The 10,255-nt window shown below is 38.2% G+C and overlaps 1 protein-coding gene across 1 annotated transcript in view; it reads left to right on the top strand.

Moving 5' to 3' along the window:
• Positions 1 to 578: 578 nt before the first annotated feature.
• The window catches only part of SLC41A2 (solute carrier family 41 (magnesium transporter), member 2), a gene marked incomplete at its 3' end in the record, with an annotated part of 13,524 nt that continues 3,847 nt past the window's right edge, over positions 579 to 10,255 (top strand). Inside the window, exons 1-2 of the mRNA XM_010144868.1 lie at positions 579 to 1,272; positions 4,899 to 5,006. Of these exons, the coding sequence (XP_010143170.1) occupies positions 718 to 1,272; positions 4,899 to 5,006 (663 nt within the window). The remainder of the gene's footprint in view (positions 1,273 to 4,898; positions 5,007 to 10,255) is intronic.

Here is a 10,255-nt window from a genome sequence, read left to right as displayed (position 1 = left end):
TTCTGATAGCATTTTGAAAGTTGGGGATTTTTTTCCTAAATTTTTCTGGGCTCCCTGCCATTAGCAAGGAGTGGGAGGAAGAACAGTGGCCCTGCAGTGCTTCACATGGGTTCCTTTTGTCCATACCCTTGCACCTTGCAGAAATATTTTTCTCTGGGGACCTACTGCCTTTAAGGCCACTGGAAGTCTAGAGTATCCCTCAGTATCTGTCTGAAGACTTTGAATTCTTGGGCTTCAAGAAGGCAAAAGCTAAGCCCACACTAATTTGCTTACAGTCCACATTGCTGTCTCTCACTGGAAAGTACACAGGTTTGTGAAACCCACCACCAGTTTCTTCACCCACCAGCTTTCCCTTTTTACCTTCTAATTTCTTTCAACTTAGGCAGTTATATATTGGAGGAGGTTGGCATTTCTACAGATACTTTTTTTGGAAAGATACTGGGTAGACTGAAAATTTAAACCAGAATCTTGTGTCTTCTGAAGAATTAAATTTTAAATCTTCATTATATACTTTTTACTTTTTTGCAGATCCGGTATTGCTTATGGAATTGTTGAAGATCTGAGATCAATGAAAAAACATTTTTACATGCAAAAAAGGATCCTTTTGGTTTATCTGTTTTAAAGTCATCAAGCGTGCCACTTGATGACTCATCTACAAGGTTTCTTCTCTGCCATCTGAAGAACAAAGCACTTTTCAACCTGTACTTCTGTAGCACTATGACTAACTGTAAAGGCAGATCTACCATCTCCAAAACAAATAGCAAAGTTCATGACAGAGAAGGTTTTGTAAACTGGACCGTAAATCTTAATACAATTCAGTCTGATAAATTTTTGAGTCTGCTTTTGAGTATGGTTCCTGTTGTTTACCAAGTCAACCAGGATGAAAGACATAAAAAAGTGAATGGTGTCTGGCAAGATGGATTACAACAAGCAGGACACAGTTTTAATGTTAGGTCTGAACAACACACAGAGTACCATCACTTCTCAGAACCAGATTTTCATGGTAGTACTGGACACAGCCCATCTAGCTGTAGCCCTAAGTATGATGATTTTACCAGATATAATTACTGTGATGGAATGGATGCTTCAGAAACAGATGCCATGTTGCAGGAAGACAGCCTATCTAGTGACAGTAATGAAGATATCATTGTGGAAGGAAGTAGAAAACAACCCAAAGAATCTAGTAGTACTATGGCATTACAGATACTCGTACCATTTTTGCTAGCAGGATTTGGAACTGTTTCTGCTGGTATGGTTTTGGATATTGTACAGGTTGGTATTTGCTTTGGAAGATGTTTTTGTAACGGGTAGGCTGTGAGGTTTGTAATTCTAATGTGTGATATTGTAGAAGTTTACACTATTGAGGGAGTACTTAGATCTGTCTATGGTTTTGCTACTTTGACATCCTTTTCCCCAAACTTCATCCTAAACAGTTCCAATGTTTAATTTGGTGTCATTCAAGTCATGGGAAGTGTTGTCACTTAGCCACAGTGAGCTGGTGAATAAAACTTACCTTCTGCTTTAATTAAGGATAGAAATACAGTAATGATTCAAAATTCCGTTGACGGTAATAAATACATACATAGTTAGGTGGGAGTTGTGATGCTGCAATACACAGGAGTTTGAAAAGGTTAGAAGAATGTATTGCATTATCTCCTGTGCTTCAAGTCTACTTAATTTCTGAAACACTCTGTACATTTGGTATGATATTCATATGTTATATGAAAATCTGTCTAACATTTGTATGTTATATGAGATTCATATGAAGTGATTTAGAGCTTTTTTGAACATTCAGGTATATGTAAGTGACTTTTTAATGTAATATTAGATATGCTGAACACTAGGAATGACAAACATCCATGGTAGAATAGGGTAGCAAAGTCATTTCCACCTTGAAATATAGTGGTAGTAGGTCCAGAGAAGCCAGATTATCTTAGTTTGTGGTAGCAGATTTAACTGATCATAGTTAGTTATTCAGGGCTAAGATAAAATAGAACTTTATTTCAGTTTTAAGTCTGAAGTTTAATAATGTGGTTTAAGTCCACCCAGCCAGGACTAGACACCGTGCAGCTGCTTGCTCGCTCTTACCCACTCCAGTGGGATGGAGAGGAGAAAATGCAACAAAAGTCTCGAGTGTCAAGACAAAGGACAAGGAGGGATCACTCGCTAATTGTGGTCACAGGCAAAAGACAGGCTCAACTTGGGGAAACGAAATCAAATTAATTTAAACCACAAAACCGGCACCAATTTACCCACTGAATCAGAGTAGCACAGTAATAAATACATCCAGATCTTAAACACCCCTTCCCCCCACCCCTCCCTTCTTCCCCTCCCCAGCTCTGCTACCTCCTCCCTAACAGCAGCACAAGAAGGCAAGGAATAGGAGTTCAGGTCAGGTCCAGTTTGTTCCATGTTGTTTCTGCTGCTCCTTCCTCCTCAGGGAGAAAACTTCTCCCAGTCTTCCCCTGTAGCAACACGATGTCGCTCCAATGGGATACAGTCCTCCGTGAACTTCTCCCACTAGTGTGGGTCCCTTCTGAGGGCTGCAGTCCTCCCAGTGATGGACTGCTCCAGCATGGGCTTTCCTTAGATTCAGTCCCCTGCTCCAGTGTGGGTTCCTCCGCGGGCTCCAGTGGGATTCTAACCCCACTGTTGATCTCTAAGGGCTACGAGGGCTCAGCCTGCTGTCTCACCATAGGCCAAAGGGGAATGACTGCTGTGGTGTGCCTCCCTGCCTCCTTCCTCACTGATGCTGGTGACTGCATGGTTGTCTCTCTCCAGTTCCACTCCTCTCCCAAACAAAAGAATGTCAGAAGCAAAAGAGCCAGCACAGCAGGCTTTTCCCCTCTTACATATGTTATCGCAGAGACACTGATTGGCTCAGCCTTGGCCAGAGATGGGTCTGACTTAGAGCCAGGGGGAGCTTCTGAAGCTTCTTACAGTAGCCCCCTCTCCTGTTACCAAAACCCTGCCAGACCCACCGGAAATAATACTTTTAAAACCTGTTTTGGAGTATTGTATCACTAAGAACCCTACTGATACAGAAGGTATTTAGGACGGGTTTCTAGTTTAACACACTTGTAGATGTCAGCAGCATTTCAGTGGAGTTAAAAGCAACAGTTGCCTTTGAAATCATTCTTTGTGCAGTGATATTTGAAGAAAATTCTGGAGACAGTAACAGTTAAGAAAGGTTTATTTGGCTAACTTATTTTCTTGTCCTCTCTTTGCATTCTGAAGGCTATATTTTATTTCCAACCTAATTAGTTTTATAGAAAACAGAAATTTCTTGTAAGTACAAACCTTGCAGATTCTCTCTTCCTGTATGAGTAGATGCACAAAAAATTATTAAAAAATATTAAATAAATTCAATATTCAAATGGAAAGAGTAGAGAATCTGTTTTGTTTTATTATAGGATTTTCTTTAGCTATGCTTAGAGTTTAAAGAAGGGTAAGAGGTGACTGTCACTCAAAATCTTGAGAGTGAAGGAACCTTGCATTTCACCCAGTTGCTATGGAAAGACACTTTTATACATCACGAAAAAGGAAAATAAAAATTGACACGCAGACTAGACTTTACCACTTTCCTGCACTGTTTTACACCAGTCTTGTGCTTTTTTTTTTTTTGTTCATTTACACCTTACAATTTATTCTTTGTACAGGTGCTTTGTGAGTATTTTTAATATATAACGTATCATATAATATATGATACAGCATAATAATCAGCCAAAAGAGTCAGTTGTGCCTACTGCCCCTACTGGCTGCCAACCAAATGTTTCACCTTGTCTTCCTTCCCTATAGGGCATGTGTTGGTAGAGCTGTTTTTTGAGCTGGGCTGAGATCTTGTTTTTTCCTTCTGTGTTACTTTTAATCTTTATTGATTTCCCAGTCCAGCTCGCAATGAATGAGATGTGTATCACAAAGGCAAAAATAAACAGCTAGTGTCAGCACTACTTTTTTTTTTCCCTTTAAATTAAGCATTAGCTATGATGTCAGTAAAGCGGGATTTTGAAATGTGACAGAACATGTTTTGAAAATGAAGATTTGAAGACAATAAAGCATTTACAAACCATTTCATGGCTACTCTTTCACAGCAGTAAATATATATGTAACTTCACATATAGGTAATTCTCGGATCTTGTTTACATTTGAGAATTGAACGCTTTTACTTTAATTAACAGTAATTTAAATGATTGCAAATCCCTGAATACAAAGACAATCTACAATTTTGTTATATTAGTTGAAGTTGGTGAATGTTTACAAATTAAGTACACGGATTGACAGGCAGTAGTAATATTTCAGAACTGACAGACTGACAGAAAGTAGTATAGAATTTCAGTGCTGAGAACTCAGTGCACAAAAAGTTACGGGTGAGTTTGCTTTATAAAATCCAGGTTTTGGAAAACTGTACTCTTCTAAATTTCACACTTAGAAGTAAAAGAATAAAGACAAACTTTATTTGCTTAAAGATTCTGTCCAACTAATTCCTTGCTGTTTTTACGTGAGGTTTCTACACAGCTGGAAGGTAAAAGATAAGCCTATCATTGTACTTTAAGAGCAGAATTCTGGAGCAGTCATAGTACCTGGTACTATTTTAAAGTCATGAAAAAAAAAAAGGCTTCAAGTTAATGACATCTTTTTCTAACTAGGTTTGTTTTATGGCCAAGTTTTATATCTCTTACTTTTGGTATTCTCGTCTTTGAAGTAGGAATATGCAGTCATAGATCTGTTCTATTCAGATGGATAGTAGTTCTGGCTCTAAACTTTTAGGTCTAATATAAAAAGATTCTTTTTTTTTTTAAGAGGATTAAATTATCAGTTAAAGAATTTTTTGAATACTTTGCAAATGGTCTAAAGATAATTTTTTCAATGGAATGTTTCCCACTGTATCCCTTCTATAGCACTGGGATGTGTTCAAGAATGTTACTGAAGTTTTTATCTTGGTTCCTGCACTTCTTGGTCTCAAAGGAAATTTGGAAATGACCTTGGCATCCCGGCTGTCAACTGCTGTAAGTAACTTTCTCTTCCCCTTTGCTCTTCAGATATATGTTCTAAATATTTCAGAAGGAAAACAAATCTTTGCAATACGAGTGTTTTATATTTATGGCTTAATCTGGGTGTTACAGGGGCTCTTTAAATCTGTTATTAAGTCGGCAAAGTTAAAAAGAAGACCCTCTTCTAATCTCCACACATCAAAATTTTATTTCTTTTCAGAGTCATCACTCAGAACAGATAAAGTAGATGTTGGAGATTTATATTTGTATTTTCTAAGGTTGACAGGTCTCTTTGGCCTTGAGGGGGTTTGAATAGGCTAACAAAATGTGTATGTTTTGAACACGTTTTTCTAAAGACGGTTTGTGTGGCACCAAAATAAAGCATTGCTAACATTGCTTTTCCAGACCTTTGTTAATCAAACTGTTAGAAACTCTTTTGTAGCTTTCTGGATAAATAATTTTATTCCTTTTTTGTGGTGGTGCTTTTTTGGGGGCTCTGTTTATTTTTTTGTGTATCAACACTATGTCTTCTTTCTTACATATTTGTCCTAGTTCTTTTCTACATCTCAAGGGATGTCCCATCCCTTCACTTTTCTAGCCTAAGTAAGCCAGATTACCTTACTATATATCTTTTGTGTATTTGAATAACTGTAGTGAACAGAATGTTCCAATAACTTGGCTAAACTATTTCTTGTACCTGAACTGGGTAAAACTCTGCCTAATGCAGTGTTTCTCCTTTATAAGATAATTTTTACATTCTCTAGCAAGACCCCCACTCTCTGCTTTTTCCTGCTTGAATGAGTCTTTACAGAAAATTTTTGTTCGCCTTTGAGTATATCTAACTTCAGATGAGACCTTACTATGACTTTGTAGAATAGCACTTCCCTATTTCTCTCAAAAATTGCTCTTGACACACTAGGTTTGTTTGTACTTATTTGCCTAACAGTGTCAGTTTAGACCTCACAGTCACTTCACGATCAGTGTCTGTGTCCTAGTATTTTTCCTCTTACATTATTTCCAGCTGTCACTCCCACCTTCTGGAAGAAATATTAGTTCATAATCTTGCATTTCTACCACTGAATTTCATCTGGTTTTGTTGCTGTAATCACCAAAGTCATTTAGCTTTTGTACGATATTAAAGGACAAATTTACAGTATTGGCGAGGTCTCTCAGTTTTCTGTCATCAGTAAGTGTCATTGCCATGTTATATTGAGGTATCACCCAAATGCATGCTGTGACGGACGTAGCCTTAGCAGTCCTATGAAGGTTTGCTTGTGTTGTGCCCCTTATAGAAATAGATGACTTTTGCCCCATATCCATTCTTTCATATGTAAGAATTGACATGTTTTGATGTATCTTTATCAGTGGCAGCCTTATCTGTTCAGTCTTGTTTTCTGTTTTATTTTAATGCTTTGTGTTTAAACCTTTCTGCCTTTACTCTCAGGCATGAATACTTTTGTTTTTTACCTTTTTTTTGTGGCCTGAGAATTGAAAGTGCTTGTATTGTGTAGTGAAAAGTACACCAAGCCCAAGACCTACCAGTGCCTTACTGAAGGCTTAAAAAAAGAGGGTCAGAATCAGCTCCACCCCTTCTGCTTCAGTTAATGGGATCTTTAATTCTTTCTCTCAATTGTGCCAGATCACAACTCCAGAACTTCTTCTCTGGGCCTGTCTGTGGCTGAATTCCTGACCCTCACCAATGCCATCTCATTTGTGAAGCTTGCAGCTCTCAGGGGACATTTGAAAAAGGGTCATGCAGACCCTTTTTCTCCACTGGAAGTCCTGACCTCGGTTCTTATTGTCCATCATCTGTTACCACATGTCAAGGAGCTGATCCCCCTCTCACACACACACACAGAAGTTTTCACATCACTTGCTGCACATTCAGTGGTTAACTAAAGTTGTCATGAGGTTCAGGCCACTCCCCTCAGCCCAAAATAGCATTCTTAAGAGCATCCCAATAACTGTGGGGTAACACGTTCTGTAGGTGTCTTGAACATGATTTTTCAAAGCAAATTTAGCCATTTGAAGCCCAAGCTCCTACCAAGACTCAAACAGTCCATTCTCAGAGGGCCTAGCTTGAGAAGTGTTACCAGTGCCACTTACCTCTATCATTAAGTCTCTCCGAGACATGCATCAGTTACTCAAGCATGCCATAAGGTTTCCTGTCACTTCAGTACCAGAAATTGTCATATGTCTGTCTTGGCCAAATCAAGTTAGCCACCTCTGTTCACATTCTTCTACCATGATGGTTAATTCACTGGCTAAGAAGAGCTCAGTGAAGTGTACGTTTCTTCAGACAGTGCTGTGTGGTGTGTGGGAGTTCCCATTTCTTTGGCAGTGCCCGAAGTCTCAGTGACGTCAGTACTGGCACCAAGCTACTTCACAGCTTTGCATCAGTAGACTTGTGGGTTGTTTGGTTTTTTTTTTTTATTAATATGTGCTTGTTTGTTTTTTAATGCCTCTTATTTCCTTGTATGGCCTGTTTTCTTCAAGAATTGTGACAGCCCGTGGACTAAGTTACACAGGTGATTGAAATACTTTCTAGGACTTCCTTAGTCATAGTATAAGTTCTTTGGACCTCCTTATCAGGGAGGAGGTAGAGGCTTGTCACGATTTGGTGAACGTTCTCTCTTTTGCTGGTGGTGACTAATTTGTCCTGGCTGCTGAAGAGTAAATGTTGTAGAGTGTGTGTGCACAACACAGGGAGGTTTAAGAGAACAATAGTGTACCAAATGGAAACAGTATGGATCATTCATTATTACTATAATGCTAACAACATTATATTTAGTTTTTATATGTAAAAAATTGGGAAAAAAGGCTTTTATCTTTTAAAGAACCTTCCAACTTTCTCTTATGTGTCTTTTTTCATGCTCCACACCAGTTACAGTATGTAAAGTTCTGCGAGCTGGTGGAGAGCCAGCCACATCCTCTGGAGTGCTAGTGCAAAGGCAAATATACAAAAACTCTGTAATGTTTCTAATCATTAGTTACAAAACAAAAAACAAATGAGAAGATGGTGGAAACCTGTTACATGTAACTTCTTAAAGGTGACAGCTTGGGCTTACTTGCCATATATGGATTTGAACTCCAGAACAGTTGCCTGGATTGCCCTGCTTTCCCAGGTTTTAAAAACAGGTGCTCTGTCGTAATATATCATTGCTTACTGTAGTGTTTAATCAAAAAGCTTACTACTAGACCTGAAATCTACATGCCAGTTTTCTCAGACCTCTGTGAAAGAGGTTATTCTGACCTTTGACTTTTTCACATTGATTTAATTGACGCCTGTTCTCTTTAGCCGTCCAATCTTTGGTCCTGTCATCCTTGTCCTATATGAAAACAGAAGGAGTGTATTAATTCAGAGCATATTGAAACAGTTATTTGGAGGCGGTCGTATGATCAGTTTTCCCTTCTCTGACCTGAATTTGCTCTAGCTGGCTCCCCACCAGATACTGTCTTTACAGTAAATGCAAGACCGTGCCTCTGTGAATAGATTTCTCTTTTGAAGAGGAAATTTCTAACTTGAGTTTGGCATTGGAGCCAATTCATGCCCTTCTTGCTCAGTAAGCTTCTAATTGCATCTGAATCTGTAGACACGTCTGTGCTCTTGGGGCTGTACACTAATTATCTTTACTCATTGTAATTATGTAGTCAGCCAAAAAGTAATGTGTTGTTAGCAACTTTCTGTTAGCCGTAATATCTCTGGTTTCAAGTGTTGTCTGATCACCTTCATTCATCTTGTTGCCCAAATTCCTACTTCAGCTGCTTCTTACTGGTCACTCATAATTTCCCATCCACTTTAGAATCAGTCGTTTCACTACACCTGTCTCAAGACTGTGTTTTTTATTTACCTCAGGGCATAGCTTCTACTTCTCTTTGCTGTTACTGTTAATGTAAATCCTACTCCCTCCACCCACTGCTGTGCTGGCATAACTGTGTGAGGTGTACTTAGGTCAACTGCCCATTCAAACACGATATTTATATTGTGTGTTTTGGTGTGCTTTGTTTTCTTCAGCTTTGTTCTGTAGTTTCAGTCACTCTCATTGTCTAGCTTCACACTGTTGCGTTTTCTCTCTATTCCTTTTTCGTTCTTTTAAGAGGAAGTAAAAAAAAAACCAACAACCAAACATAAACCCACAAACCGAAGTCGAAAACACCACTCATCTGGTCATCACTTGTGCAGACTCTTGTTTTGACTATTTATCAGGGCCTATTTACCCTATTTATCAGGGTTAGGCTTTATGGCAATATGGCTTAAAAACCCTTTTGTTTAGGTCTACTTTTTTATTCCAAAGTATCACAATAAGCTTGATCTTACTTTATGGAAATCTGCATCTGAAAGGAGTGGTCCTGCTCTTCGTCTCCCTGTGAAACTCGAGGAGCATTTATGCATGATTACATGGTTGCATGAGGTGGATCAGATCATTTGGTAGAAGATAACTCCTTTTTGCTTCCTGGAAAAAAAAAAACCAGCCAAAACCTGTTTTCAATTAAATCAGCAAGCAAATTTCTGTTGCCGTGATCTCTCTCATGGAGTTGGTAGATCTGGTTCAAGAAAAGAATTGGGAACTTGTATCAGATAGTAGGGGAGAGAAGAACTGTGTTATTTGGCAGCAGCTCACTTTTAAGATGGGTTAAGCATTTTGCAAGATAACTGGTTTTTTGCAAGATAACTGTTTTAACAGAGATTTTTTTTGGATACTTTTCCAAAACTTGTTCAAATGAGAAAAAGAGTGAAGCTCTCCATAGCCTGCCATTTTGTTCCTTTAGCATGTGTATTTAAGAAAGATGCAAATGAGATTCTTACCTGCACTTCCTTAAATATTGCTGTAATATTTAAACTTAATAAATATATTTGCAGAGCTTTGTGCTTTGAACACTGTAAATATTTGTAGTGTAGGTTGAGATAAAGTATCTTACTATATTTCTAGGTTTTTAAGTTAGCATTTCTTTTAATACTTTGTTCCTCCTAAGTCACTACTGTCACAAAATGGAACAAAACAGAAAAGAAATGGAAGTAAAACCAAACAGAAAGAAATTTTCAAAAGATGAGAAATATATGCATTTAGACTTACTGTGTTTTGAGAAGTATGTTCTCCTATAAATTAGTACTCTATGGGAAAAAGCACTGAAATTTATGCTCAGCAATTGTTCAGTTATCTCAAAAAGGAAGTTATTTTAAACATCGTCATATGGCAGTTGTATGTACTGTTCTTCAGATTTTGTCCTCTCACTCGATAAGCAGGAAATACATTATGAAAGAG

This window comes from Buceros rhinoceros, unplaced genomic scaffold (genome assembly GCF_000710305.1).
Source record: "Buceros rhinoceros silvestris isolate BGI_N320 unplaced genomic scaffold, ASM71030v1 scaffold4681, whole genome shotgun sequence".
Classification (NCBI taxonomy): domain Eukaryota; kingdom Metazoa; phylum Chordata; class Aves; order Bucerotiformes; family Bucerotidae; genus Buceros; species Buceros rhinoceros.
The sequence above is the reverse complement of the archived record's forward strand: the minus strand, read 5'-3'. Positions and strand labels throughout refer to the sequence as shown.